This window comes from Antedon bifida, chromosome 10, assembly GCF_963402885.1.
Source record: "Antedon bifida chromosome 10, ecAntBifi1.1, whole genome shotgun sequence".
Taxonomy (NCBI): Eukaryota; Metazoa; Echinodermata; class Crinoidea; order Comatulida; family Antedonidae; genus Antedon; species Antedon bifida.
Genome location: NC_136235.1, coordinates 6,884,642 through 6,904,078, shown reverse-complemented (window position 1 = coordinate 6,904,078; position 19,437 = coordinate 6,884,642). Strand labels below are relative to the sequence as shown.

Genomic DNA, 19,437 nt, shown 5'->3' with positions numbered 1-19,437 from the left:
CTTTTTTCTAAGTTATTCAAGAAAAGGACAAAAAGAGCATGCTCTCTTCAGTTTCAGAAGACAACTTTAATGAAGATGAATCAATAAAAACATTCAGAAAAAATTCTCAAAACAAAAGTCCAGTGATGTCTAAAGCTGCACATGCCGCGACTGCCATCGTTGTTTGTATTCTCATCGTACCCATCGTCTGCATATTCATCGTTGCGATTTTCGTCCGACTTCGTGATCAAGGTCACTTTGGGGTCATAAAAGGAATTCCCCGTTACAAATCAACACAGGATAGATTCAGTGTGGGCAATTTTTTCAACAAACGTAAGGGTTTCAATCCGGTGACGACGGAAGGAAGCGACGTCGAGGATGAAGGCAGTTGGAGTGGTGGCTCAGACGTAGAAGAATACAGCAGGTTAACTGGAAATAGAACGCAAAATTTATAAATTTTGATTTTATTTAATTTTAATTTGTTCCTTAGTTGGGTAATAGGACATGTGTTAGATAGGTAAACAATAATGTACAGTGTGTTAGTGTTATTATCCTAAGACCTGTATAGTATATTTTTGTAATTGTATTATTTGTCTAAAAATTGCAGAATCATAATTGATAATATAAAATATTGTCTTTAAAAATAATATAAAGATATTATAAGAAGATTATAGTCCCAATATTATTCAATTTTTAACAGAAATGGATGATTTTAAGAATGTGTATTGACGTGATATTATGTTGTTAATTTTTTTTTTAATAATAAGTTTATTCAGTGCATAGGACTTGTACAGTATATTGCCCAGGAATCAGACATCAACCATGCAGAGGACAAAACCACCAATTACGGACTGTACTATTGCTGAATTGGGTATCTAGCTCTACAATATTATATTAATTCTAGGCTCACTTATATATTCGTTGTCCAGCTGACTTCTCCATACATCTGTCCCAGTACATTGATCTCTGCAAAACCTAATTCAGACCTTAATCAAACCATTTCTTTTTTCTTTTGTATGTTTAAAAAGTGAACCTTATTTATGTATTGTTGCATTCATCAAAATGTACAAGGTGCAGGCATGTAAAATAGTGACTTTTAATTTTATTATTTTTATCAGCTACATTTAAATAGGTTTATATTTTATATTTTGTTTTTTTTTTTCTTATATATTTATTTAAGTAGTTCAGAATTAAATATTTATTATTTATAGTTATATATGATATATCATTTTATATAATTTATTTAAAGTCAATATAGTGACCTATTGTATAAGTATTGTACATATTAGACTTTCAAATATTTATTGTATCAGTATATATATTTCCCTGGAAAAAAAACAACATGGCAGATTAGAATTGCATATGTTGAACAATACATATAAAATATAATATTAAAAAATGGTGAAAAACCATTGTTTTTGTTGGACAGACATCTTTTATACACGACATAGGAACTAACGTACAGCCTTGCTTATAAGTTGGAAAATGTAAATTATGTAAATAAACAGAATACAATTATGTTACACATACCATTAAAATTAATTAAACAAAACTAAAACCTCCGATAAGTTAAAATTAATATAGAATAATTATGATAAATATAATTTAAACATGAAAATATTACGTATGCAAAAATGAATACTTGGACCTTCAAAAAACAATTACATAAACGTTTATATAAAATATGTCTTTTGTAAAATGAAATATATTAAAAATACCGAACAAATTTTAATTCGGTTATTAACCAACACATATTTTTGTGACGTGATGAAAATTATTAAAATTTAGCTTAATATTGTAATCTATATATAAATTTACGTAAGGGCAAAATTCGATTTATTTTGCGCGTTATTTCTAGAATGTTTACTCGATGGTATATAAAGTTGGTTCGTACTTTCGATACTGATTTTAACCACCCGTATGGAATAATTAATCCTCCATTGTTTTAACCTGCCCTGATTAAATATTATAAAACATGACGTAAGCAGACTCTGCAATGTGTTCAAAATCGTGTGTGTCTTAATTCCTTCGTTGACTAGTTAATACTTAAACTTGCCTATGTTGGTAGAAAAATCGATTAAATTGAGTATCAAATGTACATAATGTGATAGGTGATCGGTTACATTTTAGAAACAATATAATGAAATTCAATACGATATAATTGTAAATATTGTAGCTAATTTTGTTGTATAAACCCAGATGTTTATGTGTTTATGAATATATTATACAGAATGTTTCGTGTTAGTTGGGTATTATGATATGATTCATTATTATGTCTTATAATATTAATGTATTTCGTACAATTCTAGGATATAATGCGTTACTATCTGGTGCGCATGCTCGGTGCAAAAAGGTTAATTTATTCATGAAATGGACGCGGATTTGGACGATGTTGGATGGAATAGTGAACCTGATATGTCAAATGTATTCATATCTATTTCACTTAACCTTCTGTCGTAATTGACTCCCGGTTTTAATAAATGATAAGACTGATTATGGTTTACTAGCCTATCTTTAATCTACAGTACAATTGTTAGTTGTCGAATTTCTCTGGTATATTTTGAGTACTACTCTATAATAATATAATTATGATTTTTACAGCCTGTCATTGCCTGTTCTATGTCGGATATCATTAATGTGTAAACGGTATAAAAAATTTTATTTTGAATCTTTTACTTATTTGACATTGCCTATTTTATGAGTGCGCATGCCCAAAGGTGCTTATAGTACTTGTCTTCTCAATAGTATACTAATAGGTCAGATTCAGCAAACACAACAGTTGCTCTCAGCTGTGTTTTGTATTCTTGTATAATGTAAAATGTTTAAATTTAAACAATTTCCAAGAAACAAAGAAAAAGATTCATTGCTACTACGTATAATACTGAGCGTGATGTTATTTATTTTATTGTATTTAATGTGTATTAATGTTTAAAGAAAGCATGAAGATAATAAATGTGACTTTGTATATTAATGCATTCACTTTATCATTCACATTATCACTGGCGTTGATATACAATAATGAACGAGTCTATATAATAATCCATTTATTATATGCACATTACCAAAGAAAAGAGCTATTTTACAGATTGAAAATTAACTGCAGATCGAGGACTGTATATAATTAGCAGTTTCTGTCCGTTTTCTATATCAAACAAATCTCCCGTGTTCGCATATACCCTCACCGATACGATTGAAACGATTAGACGATTTCACGACTGCATTGTAACTATTGCATACTAAGTAATAAACTGTGACCAACTAAACTATATAAAAGCGAATTCTACCAATAACAGTCATATAAATGTATGGTACAACCAGAGCGTCATACTGTAATATTGGGAAGATTCAGAGTTACACCTACTACCACCTAACACCAATTTAAATGTAGGTCTGATGAACCAAAACATGTTGGGCTGTTTTTAATACACACACAAAACAAATATGTATCCACATTCAATAACACCATGCTGAGTCGATCACCTTGTCTTCTTATAATTATTGCATAAAGTGCACTTATGCTCGATTATTATTGAAGCCCTTGTAATTAATTATGTAATCATGTAGGCCTACATCATAATTCTTCTAATGAATCTGAAACACAAATGTGCCTAATTACGACATGTTGATTATAACATGACAGTGTAATTGTATAAATTAGCATACGAACGCTACACGTACGTGTATTTTATACATGTCCATGAATAATAATTTGACATATTAGAGAATTGTACGAACCGAACCAATCATTAAGTGCATTCAATTGTGACAAATTTTGCCTTATATTAAAATTATTCAGGCATTCATAATACGATCGTTCCCAGGACAACAGCAAAATATAAGTATATTTGTTGTAGTTGGAATTAAATATCAACAAAACATTCGCGGCCGTGCTTATAAAATACATGACAAAATATGGCAGCGGCTGTGTAGTAAGCGCACGAAGAAACAGAATAAATTATTTTAATATATTTTAACATACGCAGCTGATAAGTCATCGCGGAATAGAAGATGTCTACACGAACATGTCAGCATTTTGTTCATCAACATTCGCCTAGAAAGCCATTGAACGTTGATAAAGAATGCCCATCTAAAGCCTTCACGGTTCGATCGAAAGGTGAGAGGATCCGACCGCCTCCGTCAGCGGGAGCATTTAGAGAGAATCCTGCCCCGCCATCAGGGTTCCGTTATTTCTACGACAGAGGTGATTTTCCTGTAAGCATTATACATAATGCTACGATAAAGGTGGCCTGGCAGGTAAGATTTGTTTTATCCTATTAAGATATAATAATGATATAACACATTTAAAAATTAAATAGAGATTCACTACAATTGAAACAGTAGGCCTATTGCTAGATGGAAACATTTGACTAGACCAAAGCAATTTCTACGTGGTTATACAACTAGTTTATTTATTAGAAATTCAATTGCATTCGACACAATAGCAATACAAATACATCAATATTCATAGAGAAAAAAGAGGTACATAGACAATGGTACAATAATGGTAATAATAACCAGGTTAATGGTGTGTCCAGAGAGAGAAATAAAAGTTCTAATTTAATCATTCATTAATTTATTTATTTATTATGCGCTTATTCTCATTTCAGGTGGAGATAGAAAAACTGGATTTTCATCATTATCTTCCTCTCTTTTTTGACGGGTTATCAGAAACAAAGCACCCTTACCAGTTTTTAGCTAGACAGGGTATACACGATATGCTGACCCATGGTGGCTACAAGGTCCTCCCAGTTATCCCTCAACTCATCTTACCATTAAAGAAAGCTCTGATGACGAAGAACAAAGACATCATATGTGCCACGTTGAAGGTTATTCAGGATTTGGTAGTGAGCCATGAGCTAGCAGGGGAGGCACTCATACCGTACTACCGGCAGCTACTACCCGTCATGAACCTATTCAAGAATACGAACAACAACCTAGGTGATGGTATTGAATACGACCAATGGAAAGGATGTAACGTTGGTGATATGGTGAACGCTACATTAGAGCTACTAGAGAGACGAGGCGGGCAGGACGCATATATAAATATCAAATATATGGTACCGACGTATGAATCATGTGTATTGACATATTAATTTTATTGTATGCCCTTATTTTATGTTCTGAGTCTAAGTTGTTAATAAGTAAGGTCAATTATTTTGGGGGAAAACCCCAATTATGAGTCTTTTATGAAATTTACTTTAATAATTTATTTCAGTTATGCACTTCCATTGGTCAATCATCAATAGATAATCGTAACTTTGTTTAAGTGAGTGTTTAGTCAGTTTTCAGGAAAACGTATAAGCAATTAAATGACTGTTTATTGATTTGACCATTCCTTATAAATAAGAAAAAATCCTTCTGATAAAAACATTTTTTACTTAAGCCCTGTTTCAATAATATCTCAATTTGAGCAAAAAGATTAAAGATGTATTGTCCCCAAAAACATGAAAAATAAAGATTAATCAAATCAGACTTTAACTAGGCCATTTTGCAGTTTTAATACAGTTATTCACTTCTGTTTAAAATATATATAATATATATTACACTTCACAAAAAGACAAAAGAAATGTTTAATTGTTAGCCAAAAACCATTGTCTGACAGACAATTTAAGTATTTTTTTGCTTTAAACTATATTTGTTTCAAGTAAATATTTTTTTAGAGGGACAATATATCTTTAATAAATACCACCAGTTTTGTTTAAAAAAAAATTGCACTACGCCTAATAGTAATATCCTTATGTGAATTTACTAGTGTGATCATCACTAGATTTGTATTCAAACTATACCAAAATGAGCCATTAGAACAAGAGTCGAGCGTATTTTTTTTCATACAGTTTCAAACGATACATAAAATGCATGTTACTGTATAATGATACATTTTTATTAAGATAGATTGATAGAAAATTAATATAACGTGCAATTTAAATTGTATTTCATACGCTTGCTGTAAACTGATATTTCGACGCGCACGATAAATTCGGAATAATTAAACCGTACCATGTTTAGTATACTAGTTCTAAAAAAAGATCTAAAATAGATGTTTATTTATATAGAGCTTTACCATGAATAATGTATATAAGTACGACCCAGATAATAATACAACTGCATATTTAATATGTTACTATTATATAAATAGTGTAATGTACTAAGCCTTGGATTAAATGCCCACCTATCCCACTAGGACTTATTCCAGCATAATACAGAAATAAAGATATCAGTAGAATAGCTGATCAGTCTTAAATTATGTTGTGTTTGATATTTAGTTTGTCAAAATGCTTATGGGTTGAAATGAACCGAACACCGATTTGAGGCTAATTTGTGCATGACAAAAGTTGCGTGAGAAATACCTACGGTGGCAAGTGGCATCCCCTATATAGTGATATACTGTATAAGATAGTGATCATGTAGGCATCACGACAGTTCACCATGCATTTTTTACGGTAGGAATCGCAAAGATAGCTTACCTATTTCCTAAATTAACTTAACCCTCTAAATTTCTTTCTGTCAAATTGAAAGAAAAACAATATTTTTCATTACAAAAAAAGTCCGTTGAGACTCGAACCCACTCAAAACAGAGCATGAATTACCCGTTACACCACAGAGTACTTGACTGAATATCTGACAAGTCTATTTATATGCGCTTCATATTACGTAATGCATCGTTACGTCATAAATATGCATATTCATATTAACTTTTATTAGGAAACAAAATAAGTATTACCCTCGTCGTTATAAAGAAGATGACCGGTTAGTTCAGTTGACTGAGCGCCGTGTTACAACACGAGTCATGGGTACGAATCCCATGCTGGTCAGAACGTTCAATAATTTAGCTCACACTTCCCTGGTTAAAGTTATGCGACATACTGCATTTTGGGTTCACAGAATAATACGTCCCCTTTCCACCACACATGAGGCGGAACATCAATGCATCTGATGTCGTGGAACCGACCCCAATGATGTAGAAGGGCCTTAGTGCTGAGGCAGGGAGAGCACATCATAACATTTTTTTTCTGTGGCTTACGCCACCAGCTGTATTTGATCTCGTAAATGTGTATGTTTAGCGCCCTCGAGTGTAGGAGCACTCATTAGGCAAGAAAATTAGGAAGAAATAAAGCATTTACGGTCCAATACAAGTGAGACAAAGGCCCTACACGACCGACGTCAACAAGTTTATTGTGAGTATAATATTACGAGGTTCTATAGTAGGCCTATAATAAAGAGTGTAGTATGTATACCACGTAGTTATGGCAGAGAATCTTCCCTGGTTAGGCATATGGCTACTGGAATCCACCAATCCACTACTGCTAATCTTCCTGCCTACACCACCTGTAATTCTTTATTCAAAATAATATATTCGTTTTATTCGATTAACACCTCTGGTTAATGCATTTTGTGTTGAATGGTCTGAGAAAGCGTATATAGTAGATGGAATGTGCTAAAATAATTTTTTTAAATACCATTTCCGTTTGTCTGAACTGAAGATTGAGTTTTTTAGAAAAAAAAGTGTGAATACAGCAGAACTGATACTGGTGACGTATCAAAACGTCACGACGGTAAATTATTACAAAAAGATATAGCTATTGTTATGGACACTAGACACAGTAAGCATACAGAAAAATAACCGACATTAAATGAAATTGAATCTTTATTTTAACTGCACAATGTATAGACATTTCAGTTCCAATATTTCAACAAGTAAAATAATTACATTCACACAAACCATCCCAAAAAAGGTCAAAATCCTTACATGATTTATAACAATTACATTTATAGACTTACAATTTATATCAGTGTCTAATTGAGAACATGTAAGGGTTTTTAACTTACGCCTAAAAGTACATATTAATCAAAATAGCTTGTTTTTCTTTATAAAAAAATATATGCAATAATTCTAACCCAACATTTTCCACTATTTCAAAATAAATCAACATTCCCGTTAACACCTGATACATTAACTTTGTGTTTCCTACAATTACAGAAGAATGTGGACGAAATAAAGTTAAAGTTAAAGTTACAGTTAAAGAATGTTGTTTGTAGGCCGCACATTAATTAACTAAATGAGACACACAGTCAAATAGTGGTAAAAACATGGGCAGGGAAGAGTGGAGGGTGGAGGCATTCTTAATGCTACTGGCGGTTAAATATAGAGCAGGCTAGTTTCCATCCCTCACAATGGCATTGAAACAGAATCAGTCAATGCGAGTGGTTAATTACGTAGCTGCTTTACACCTCATACACTCGGTTTCGAGTTGAAGATTACAGGCTAGGGCTATTTATACAGTAGGTCGTTTTCCCACTTTTTCTGGTCAAGGGGAAAAGATTATTCTTTGCACTCATTTATCCTTATTATTTTGAGAGACAATATTTAGAGAGTTTATTGTATAATAGGAGGTATTGTCCATCATGCGAATTTTAACGATCTTCCTATTCTTATGCATTTTATAGTATAAATGACAACAATTTTGTATAAAATGTAGTGTTTTCTATAACTTTAAAGTTACGTCCCATCTGAAGAATACAATTTAGTGACAACCACAGTGGTAAATTGAATTGGATTACAATTTTTCATGAGATATATCTTTATTGCAAAATATATAAGACATCTATATTTAGAATTGTGCAATGTTATTTTTCTTTAATTGAGTCGAATTGTTTTTTTATATTTGTTATTTCAGCCAGTAGGCTAATATGATATTTTACTATTTTTGTCCATAATTTACCCAAGTTTCAAATGTCACATTACGTCACAATACTTATTAAAATGTTACATTTTGTTACTTTATACAGTCAATCGGTATTCGAAATGACATAACAATATCATGTGATGAATATTCTTAAACATTCACATTGTCTAAACACCTTAAAAAAAACTAGAAACAAAGAATCAATGTACGTTTTTACATTTAACAAAATATACATTATATCATATTCTTCTCATTGGACTTGTTACATATTACATATTGTTATCTTCGCGTAAAAACCTAAAGACCCCCTCATTAATTACGTCAGCAACGTACACGTAGTTCCCGTCTGGTCCTACTGCGATGTCATGTGGCATTTGAAATCCCTGTTGGAAGAAGAAAAACAATTATTACTTTTACTACTTTTAAAATTAATAAAATATGAACTACATGTATTGTCTTATTATAGATGAGAAAAATAATAATTAACGATTATTTGAATTTTACCGATATTAATGTTTTCTTTTTTTTAACATTCAAAATGTTACTACATTTTTAATATTATTCTATCGTGTAACAATTAAGAAACGCATTGGTTGCCTTGAGGGTACATACACACAATATCGTGTTTTTAAATAAATTACGTTACGATATTAGTAACGTGAGAACTTTGTCACTAGCAATGAACCATCAAAAATCGAATGTATTACATTTTTTAGATTTATTTTCAAAATTGGCGTCAGTTTCAATTTACTGACAATGTTGAAGCGTAAAAAAATCGTTATCTTTATACCCAAGTGTGTCATTTTAAAATGAGAAAATAAAACAAAACATTGCTGGAATCAATTAATGTGGGGAGTTAATATTCCTGAGTCTTCATAATAATATAGTATAGGTTAAAGGTGCACGAAAAAACAAGTTCCCATGCTGCAACATCAACAAAGTGAATTTGAATCAGAAAACCAGGGTAACCTGACATCATCCATTTGGTTGGGATAGTCGATTCGGTAAACATACATTTTGGCCAACATTGTGAATTTCGTACCTGTGGCGGTGCCCATGTTTCAAGTATTTCACCTGTTTGTATATCTAACGTGTATCCTTGTGTTGGAATCCTTTCTGACAGCCCATTTACTGCGTACATAACATCTGAAGGTAGAAACAAAATCATCTTTTTCAAGTAATAGTATAACAACATTTAGGTTAGGACAACGACCGTCGTAATATTTAAAATAATATCACTTTATTGGTCCACAAGTGGAACTTATGTTGGCCTATATTTAACCTATAATGCTAGCTATGAATCAAACGATCAGTATTGGGCTGGAAAAAATATTTGTAATAGTTTTGTGGAGATCATTAAAACTCTTTCTTGAAGAAAAATAATCTTTATATAATTCAACAGAACACTCACCTAAAACACTATCGTACGCTATTGCGAAAACCTGGCCTCCAAATTCCCTCTTTTCTATTTCATGAATGAAGTCACCGGTTATCGTATTGAAGCATTGTATTCTTCCGTTCTCTCTATCAGCGACGCAAATCATCCGACGGGACTCGACAATAGCCAAACTATGAGGAATGTTGAAATTCGATTTTGCTAAGCCTAGTTAAAGAAAAATGTTTAATTGTTACAATTAATTATGTCTTCATTTTATTAATTAGTGATAATGTGGAACATTTTCGTCGAGGTGACTTCCAAATTTCTCGTGTAAACACTTTATTTTGTTACGGTACAGTAATTCAGCTCAACATAATTTAATTTTAAAACTTACGTAAGGTCTCCATCAGATATGTTTCAATATTTTGATTATTTAAAAAAAAAACTCATTAAAATGCGTCCCTGAAGTTCTGCAGTCAGCTGTTTGAAATGACGCTTTCATTAAAACAAATGGAATTCCCTTGATATAAAATCATTTATAACTAATGTTACAACCGGTACAGCATTGATGTGTAATAGGCATTTATTTTATCATTTTGTGGGTTCACAACCTCTTATATTGCAAATAATTCATCATAAATATCTATTACAGGCAACTGTTACCTTTTTTATGTGCTTTAATCTCTTGAAGAAATGTCCCATTTGACGAAAACTTTAACACCCGTTTGTTGCAATAACTAGAAATAAAAAATTGTATTTGTAATAACTAAATTGATAACATTATAAGGTTAATAATCTTTCCAATTTCGGTTAAACTTAGACTTAGGAGTTTTTAATGTTATGTATCGCATACAAATTTCCATATCATGAAAACCTATTTTAAATGTTCCTGATAAGAATCAATATGTAGATTGTTCAAGCGATTCAAGTAGGTAATGATAATGATAATAAATTTCAAAGAACTATGAATGTGTTTTATTTGTTTTGGTAACATTCTTAATGAACGTTATGTGGAGGAAAACTAAGAAAGGAGGAACGAATAACATTAAAAAATGACTGACATACGTATGCTACTGTATAAGTTCCTTAACCACGTAAAGCGACACTGTCTTACCCATCTGCTACGAAAACATTTCCAGTTGCTTTGTCGACTGCTACATCAGTGGGTTTACAGAAGTGATGGTGATCTTCTCCAGGAACAAAGGCTTCGCCTAATGTCATCTCGGTCTTAAATGTTTTACCAGAGACTTTGAAGACCTGGTGAAGTGCAACGTCAGTTAGCCAGAGGTCCCCATTGTAGTCACAAGTTAGACCATGCGGCATATAGAATCTGATGTAAATTGAAGGGTACAATATTATTTACAGGTATTGCATGCAAATATACCGTGTGTAAAGATATGAAGTAAATTTGAGAATACTGTGACATTTCCTTCGTTATGCTACAACCGGACATGGTGTACCACAAACTTAGAAGAAGTAAACAAAAAAAGTAATACAAATAAACGTAAAAGTAAGAAGTAAAAGATGTGAGAAGAAATATGAAGTAAAACGAAATAAGAAGAAGTAATAAGCATGAAGAAGTAAGAAGGAAGTAAGAAAAGTGGGTGTAAAAAGAATAAGGAAGAAGTAAGATGTAGGAAGATGTAGGGAGAAGTGAGAAGACATAAGAAGAAGTAAGATGTAGGCAGAAGTGAGAAGATGTGTGAAGGAGTGAGAAGTAGAAGGAAGAATTAAGAAGAAGTAAAAAATAAGTAAGAAGAATTAAGAAATATATAGTAGAAATAAAAAGAAGTGAGAAAAAGTTTAAAAAAATAAGAAGTAAGATGTAGGAAGAAGTGAGAAGTAGAAAGAAGAAGTAAAACATAAGTAAGAAGAATGAAGAAATATATAGAAGAATTAAAAGAAATGAGAAGAAGCAAAAAAAAGAAGTAGTGAGAAGTAGTAAAAAGTAAAAAGAAATAAGAAGTAGAAAGATGTAAGAAATAAGAAGAAGTGAGAAAAAGTAAGAAGAATTAAAAAGTAGTTAGAAGAAGTGAGGAGTAAAAAGAAGTTAATATTAAAAAGAAGTAAACAATAAAAAGAAGTGAGAAGAATTAAAAATAATTAGCAAGTAGGCAGAAGTAGCAGTAAAAGAAGTTATAAGTAAGAATTAAGTAGTAAAAAGAAAGAATGAATAAGAAAGAAAAATTAAGTAGAATAATTAATAATTTTAGTACCTGTCAGCTCCTGCTTTCTCTTTGATATAACCGCCTCGTTTGCTTAGTAGTAACAAGACGTCTGCCTCTATTGGTCCACGTTCTTTGCCATTGATAAATATGTTATTTTCATCAAAGTCACTGTGAACGTCAATGTTTTTCCTTTATTATTAACACAAGACACTGGGTATACCCATTTTAACAATAAGCAAAACATACAACAGGTTATCTAAATGTTTTACTTTGCTTTTCGATTTCTTTCCCCATCTAGAAATGTTTCTATTTTCAAATACGATTTCTCAATTAAAACACTAAAAGGCTATCCAACTCTGAGGCGCAATCCAATATGTCATGCCTTAATAAGTAGTGTATAGTGGAGCTTTAGCTTGGTGGTTAACGTGCTTGCCTTCCAATCACAAGGTCCAGGTTTCAATCCTGGCCTAGTGTCACGACTCCATTCCCTAAGCCTCAAAGGAGACTTAGTTTATATTAAGCACGATAAATTATAAATAGTTTATCCATCCTGTAATTGGCGAGTTACTCGCTGTTGGATGCGTATAAAATAAAGATCCGCATTAACCCACCAAAGCTCAGTACTTTAAAATTATTAAACTCTTTGAGTTCAGTAGTTTTTTAATTTGAGAGTGGAAAATCTAAAAATAACCTACCTCAATTGCCATGTCCTCTCTCCCCGATGAAACACAAATACATCACCAGTGTCTGGCTTAGCGTCAACTCCCGATACTTGTCCAAGATTAACATCAGGGGCTGGCCACGTTAGGTCCTGAACCAATTCTGGGTCGTACCCCCAGGAACTTGAGTATGTTTCATCAAAACTGGTGCCTATTCTGTTATCTTGAAGGTTTAATTGTTGAGAACTCTCGTCATAATCGTAAGTGGCGTCATAACTTTCGTCCTGCCATTGTATCGTTTCAAGAAGTCGTCCTAAATCGTTTAACTTTTCGTCACATAATGGATCAACAAACTGTGAATAGTACCTAGACAGGTAGTGTGCATCTGTTTCGGTGCTATAAAATATTAAATAATACGTTATGTCGACTTTGACGTTTAAGAAATTATGTCTAGTGTAATGTTTTCCTAACATAAAGAATCAATAATTTGTACCAAAAAAAACAATTTTAGAATTGATATAGGCTAGACTTCTCTTCGAGTTGTATTAAAAACAAGACGATTCTCGTGAAAAAGCTTAGCTTAAATTAACTTGAGCAGTCAGTTTGACGTCAGTCGATCGGTTCAATTGTATGATGGACGGTGTAGCTTTACCATAGTTTTTATAATGCTGTTGTTCTTGTTTCATGTTGTTATTAACACACTTATTATGTAAAAAAACGAAATAGTTCATAAATATAAGTAGGCCTACTCTATATTTAATAATTGTTTTATTGATTTGTGCGTCCTTATGATATGGTTTAAGTTTTGAAAAACACTGAATTGTTTGCATTGGTAAGAAGAAACCAAAGAAAGGATTCATAATGTTGATAGCCAAGTAAAAATGAAACTTTAGTAGCAAAATGTTGATGTTGAAAATCATAAATCTACCGCATTCATTAATAGACAAGTAGATTTCTTAAAAATAAACATTGACAACGTTCATTTATTTATTTAGGTTAAGAAGAATAAATTACCGTATATATAATAGTTATATAATATGTTCGTTTAATCAAATGTGAAGTAGGCTTAAAAACAAATCCTAGCCCTTGACATTATAGCTTTCATGGCTTCATCTTCAATTATATTTGAACTACTCAGCGTTAAATGTCAGTACAATTATCATTCCTCTAACTAATATTGTTGATACTTACTATTCCCCCGACAGAAGCTTCAACTCTAGTGCAGACGAATCTTGTATATCACCTAATATCAATATTAAAAATAATAAAATAAATAAAATACTGATTTTTCCCTCTGAGTTAAACTTAATTCTTTCTTTCTAAAAATAGTTTTAACCACTCTCACTCTTGATTAAACCAACTCTTGATTAGGCCTATCATTCTTTGCCATATTGTCCCATGTCCTATTGGATATGGGTTATGGTAATTTCATCACAATTGCTGACATTATCATTTTAAACATTTAACAAAATATCCCCTCTATGATCCTGTATTATAGACGTCCGGAAAATTACATTTTTAAAACAATTCTAAAATTCTCTGTGAACTTTGTTAAATGAAAGTTTCAATCTTCAGTTATTGTGTTACTAAAGAATATTGTGTCACTTCTTTACAGTTTTGCATTACAATGAAATACAATGAAATAAAAAATATTCCTAAGTCTACTACTGCAAATGTAGGCGCATTAGTGTATTTTTTTAGTAGGTGGGTAGGTAAATGGAAATAATTAGGCAGCCTAATTAATGTGTGATTACCGTCTTTGTAATGAACCATTAGAACTATATCTCTGATGTAAGCTCCACCAACAATTAACACTTGCTGTTTCCGCTCTCCAATCATATCACATGATCTCCTCCAACTGTAAATAATTGAACTTGGACCGCTGCATACAGTCTTCTCGATATGTGGATTACATGACCTAAATATATTAGTATGAAAGGTAAAGCGATCACACAATTGTAGCCTATTTTGTGCTACCCGTTTTAAAAATCGTTCTACCCATCTGAGACATTGTGCTATCCCATTTGAGAAATCGTGGAAACACTGTGACTAATTCAAACAATGTACGACTACTGCAAAGTGTAATAATTATGCATCCAATATGAATATGTTCCCCGATAAGAAAAATACCGTGCTACCCATTGGTACAATGCATTACAAATTTGAAATATTGTGCTGCATTTGAAGAATGCGCTACCCAATTTAACAACATGCTACCAACTTGAAACTGTAATGTACTGGAGGTGGAGCGGTGTTGCCAACATGAAATATGCTCACCGAAACTATTTTCAGTAAATAAGTTCAGCTATGTCTAAACTATCAAACTTTATGTGACAAAAAAATGTGATGTGCTCATAGGCCTATATGGACACGTAACGCCATATCACTACCATTTTTGGGCATATCACTACCATATTTCGGCACATCACACATGTTTTTGTCAAACTAGTTTGATAGTGTAGACAGAGCTTTAGATACGTACCAAGCTGTATTTGATACAGATGGCTCTTCCAGACATCCGTACACAGTCATTGCATCAACCGATTCATTTTGAGGTAGGGGTACATATCCAACTAACAAAAAAAATAAAAGTTATATCCCTTGAATTACTGAATACTTATGTTTTAATAAATATTTCAAAACCAATTTAATATCGTCCTTATACGTAAATGAATGAGAATCCGGGAATACAAATATATTTCTGTTTTACAAACCACAATGTATTTGTGGATAGGTATTTTACCAGGGAAGAGTCACTCTTCCCAACTTTTACTAAATTGCAGTATTACTGCAATAGTTTTCAGCTGATTCAAATGATGATGATTGGAGCGAAGGTTATTTTAGTCTTCTCTTGTCACCGGTGCTCTTGTGACGTGACACAAATTAGAGTATCTACACTACACTGACATTTACGGTTACTCAATAAACATGTATCATTTTACAATGTAAGGAAGTATTACGATTGATAACCATAGGTATTGATAAAACGGTTGTCCATTTTGACAGTCAGTAAAACATCGCGAAGGAACTTTGAAGTTAAAGTTCAAAATGTTTAAAAAAAGGCGGCTACGTTTTGGAAAATAAATGTTCATTTTGTTTAAATCTTTTTTCCAGTACTCATGGATTTTATGATTGAATATAAAATGTGTTATTGATTTAGGATGCTAATGTATCTTATTCTACTGGAGGGGATATATCATCTTAATTTTAGCCGGCCTCAGTGATCTGGTCGTGTGTGCTTATAGTAGTCATGTGTGCATATAGTAGTCATGTGTGCTTAGAGTAGTCATTTGTACTTATATAGTATGTGTGCTTATAGTAGTAACATATGTTTATACTTATAGTCGTGTGTGCGCATATAGTAGTCATGCGTGCTTATAGCAGTCATTGTGTGCTTATAGTAATGAACTATAGCATGCTTGAGTTCATATTAAGGAAAAAATCATCTTTGGTAAACCATATGTTTTTGTTTTCAAGAAACTCACCAATCCAACTTTGTTCTGCACTTAGTGATACACCTGCACAAGCGTACATGTCATTCTAAAAATTAAAGAAAAAATCACATTTCTCTCAAATGTTTAAGCTTTAAACAATATCATAAATATCAAGTGTATCGACTTAAAAATAATGTTGATTTAATGACATCAGGACAAAACAGAGATTGAAAAATTTTCATTTGCGAACTGCAGTAGGCCTAAACGTTTGTATAAGTACACGCGAGGTATTGGTCCATCCAATAATTGATTTTCAACTCAAATATCTATTCATACCTATTAAATCTAAATTCGTCTTACGTGATATGCAAAATGGGTCACAATGAACTATTCTTAATTGAAAGAGTCACTTGCGAACGTTAACAATAAATGTCATCGACACTTGTAGTTTAGTAGTAATCGAAAGGCAATTATAGAATGTAGAGAATGAAGAAGGAGATACTATTTGTCTTTATCTTATAGGCCTATTTTTATTTTTTGCAATTAAAAAAAAATTATATTTGTTATACGATTAATGGATCATTTTGATTTGTAGGAGCAATTAAAATATTTGAATATTAATTAGTAGGTGTTACGTTCTTAGAAAACATTTTCTTTACGAACCTTCGAACAAGAAGGAGGTATCATTACTACGTTGTGTTTTTACTTAACAAAGAATTTATATCGTGCCCTGTACATTAAAGAAAACAATAAATAGTGATATAGTGATAGGAGCCAACTCAGAAGAAATTGATTTGATTTGAACCAACACACGCCCACACCATATAATAGTGGGTAAGTATCGAATCACTAAAGATGTAACGTTTAAATAACGTGGTACATGGGTAACGTGGTACATGGGTAACATATTTTTTATGTCGCTTGAGAATTTATATCGTGTCCTGTACATTAAAGAAAACAATAAATAGTGATACGGATCCAACCCAGAAGAAATTTATTTGATTCTAACCAACACACGCCCACACCGTAGTGGGTTAGTATCGAATCACTACGTAACATTTAAATTACGTAATGCATGGGGTAACGTATTTTTATATCGCTTGAGAATATTTGAATAGTTTTTCTCCAGGCGTAGGTACAAGAGTAACGTAGTCATGATATCGCTTGAAACAATTTGAACAGTTTTTCTTTAGGCGCAGGTAGGCTACAGGAGAAATGTGATATCGATTGAGACAATCGAACAGTTTCTAATTGCGCTGAAAAAGAAATACAATAACACAATGTAACGCTGCCATTCCAACCAAGCGGAGTATGGAGGAATGCATCTTCGTCAGTGACCAGTTCATAATTCAATTCAATTCAAAGATCATTCAATTCAATTCAACTGAAAATCATTTGAAAATTCAGTTGATTATTTGTAATAATTGTTATTGCATGTGAAAACCGTAGTTATTGAATAACCACTTATTAGCAAGATTCTATCCAGAATTTCAAAACAATGACTAAGAGCTAATTGAAACTGTTATCACGTGCTTACAACGCGTTTAAACGTTATATACAGCATCGCATGGTGGTAAGTGACGTTGGTAACGCTATATAAACATTTTTATCGTTTTAGATAACATGTTTACGTTGGTAACGCGTTCGCGCCATGGAATCAGTATAAATAGTGCTTCTTGCGCTATGTAAACGCTTTTATACGTTATATACAACATAACATGATGATAGGTGACGTTAGTAACGTGTTTGTAACATCTTTTTTATGTTGCCATCAGTATTTTAGATGAAAAACAAATGTGTTTAGGTTTGCGCTATATATAGAACGATATAAATCATTTATGCTCTTTCTCATAAAGTACATTTTTCATTACAAAGTCTATTTATAGGTTACCAATTTACATTTGCTGTTAGTTCTTAATTGTTTTCGACTGCGTTTGAAATATACATCAATTTGAATGACATTTGTAGGTAGTTAAAATTGCATTTTAACATTTACGGGTAATTCGCAATAACGCTTTTGGAAAAATACAACTGTATTTAAAGAAGATATTGTTTAAACCGTCTCAAGCCAACACCCTTTTCGTCTGGGTAATTTAAAACGATATTTTATGTGTTTATTGGTCTGTGGGTTTAGGTGACCGAAATACGTACTCTGAATGGCTTGAATAAAGGTATTCGGTTTGGTTGGAATATAAAATTAGAATTTGTGCATCAATGATAGTAATCAATGTTATATCCTTAATTTATAGATCTCAATATTGAAAGTCATTATTTAAAAACATTACGTTGTTTCAAGCCTTTATTCGACACGACAAAATGTTCTAATAAGTCATATAAAAGCATTCAGCATGCTTATAATAAGGCCTACTCATAACGTATTGAATTTGAAAGTTCTTACCTCTTCTGGGATTACGTTATCCATTCGTATAATCTCTGTGTGGACAAAAGGGGGATCGACATTTTCGGTCATTTCGTCCTCTTCACCCGTCCCATCCTCACCTTCGTCGACACCATCCATGCCGTCCTCAATCTCATCACTCTCTATAAGTATACCTTGTTTTATTTCATCCGCCGTATCTTTATCAATTGATGGTACATCTTTAGACGTTGGTAACGTATTTGTAGTAACACTGAAAAGGCCTACGAGCAAGGCTACGACCACGACATACAGGTGAAAGATGTTCATACTGTAGAAATAACTAGATGAATCCTCCTCAGCTCGGAATATTATTATCCTAATTTCCGATATTTTTATCTTGTCTTAATTATGAAAATAATTAAGTAAGCACGACCTCAGATGTATGTAGAGCGTTATCTATCGAAAATAAAAATAATATAGATGATCTTGTATTTAGTAACATCGATGATTGGTTAGCCGTTGCTGCCCACGCTTCATCTGATCATTAATTATAATAGCATCATCTTGAATTCGTCCGCCATATTCCTCATAAGAAATGCTATCGAGCGTAATAACGGGAGAAAATGACTTTAAATGAGAACGAAAATTTCCAATGCGTCAGAATCTCAACTGAATGCCATCTGCACATAGTGTTGCGCAAGTTATTGTCCTTTTAAGCTAATTATTATTCGACGTTTCTTACGTCATAACTTCTTGTTGCTAAGCAAAAGCATGAT

At 32.3% G+C, this 19,437-nt stretch overlaps 3 protein-coding genes across 3 annotated transcripts in view; 2 read left to right on the top strand and 1 right to left on the bottom strand.

Moving 5' to 3' along the window:
- The window catches only part of LOC144853605 (peptidyl-glycine alpha-amidating monooxygenase B-like), a 29,248-nt gene extending 26,298 nt beyond the window's left edge, over positions 1-2,950 (top strand). Inside the window, exon 18 of the mRNA XM_078711336.1 lies at positions 13-2,950. Within this exon, the coding sequence (XP_078567462.1) occupies positions 13-434 (422 nt within the window). The 3' untranslated portion in view covers positions 435-2,950. The remainder of the gene's footprint in view (positions 1-12) is intronic.
- An 854-nt stretch (positions 2,951-3,804) lies between these two features.
- On the top strand, positions 3,805-6,168 carry LOC144853687 (parkin coregulated gene protein homolog). Its single transcript, XM_078711454.1, has 2 exons — positions 3,805-4,233; positions 4,587-6,168. Exons 1-2 carry the CDS (start codon positions 3,988-3,990, stop codon positions 5,070-5,072), a joined length of 732 nt encoding a protein of 243 aa, XP_078567580.1. The 5' UTR covers positions 3,805-3,987; the 3' UTR covers positions 5,073-6,168.
- A 1,828-nt stretch (positions 6,169-7,996) lies between these two features.
- On the bottom strand, positions 7,997-19,262 carry LOC144854369 (peptidyl-glycine alpha-amidating monooxygenase B-like). Its single transcript, XM_078712318.1, has 12 exons — positions 18,701-19,262; positions 16,354-16,408; positions 15,351-15,441; positions 14,623-14,786; positions 14,060-14,111; positions 12,905-13,264; positions 12,258-12,377; positions 11,156-11,371; positions 10,705-10,778; positions 10,075-10,266; positions 9,706-9,809; positions 7,997-9,046 (listed from the first exon to the last, which is right to left on the bottom strand). The coding sequence occupies exons 1-12, from the start codon at positions 18,986-18,988 to the stop codon at positions 8,933-8,935; spliced, it is 1,830 nt and encodes a 609-aa protein (XP_078568444.1). The 5' UTR covers positions 18,989-19,262; the 3' UTR covers positions 7,997-8,932.
- Positions 19,263-19,437: the final 175 nt, after the last annotated feature.

Excerpts from the sequence above, each read along its gene's own strand:
- LOC144853687 (XM_078711454.1), top strand. The coding sequence starts at position 3,988 with ATGTCTACACGAACATGTCAGCATTTTGTTCATCAACATTCGCCTAGA. Across the intron at positions 4,234-4,586 it reads CGATAAAGGTGGCCTGGCAG|GTGGAGATAGAAAAACTGGA; the intron begins GTAAGATTTGTT and ends TTCTCATTTCAG.
- LOC144854369 (XM_078712318.1), bottom strand. The coding sequence starts at position 18,988 with ATGAACATCTTTCACCTGTATGTCGTGGTCGTAGCCTTGCTCGTAGGC. Across the intron at positions 12,378-12,904 it reads GAGAGGACATGGCAATTGAG|TGACTTTGATGAAAATAACA; the intron begins GTAGGTTATTTT and ends TGACGTTCACAG. Across the intron at positions 11,372-12,257 it reads GAGAAAGCAGGAGCTGACAG|ATTCTATATGCCGCATGGTC; the intron begins GTACTAAAATTA and ends AATTTACATCAG.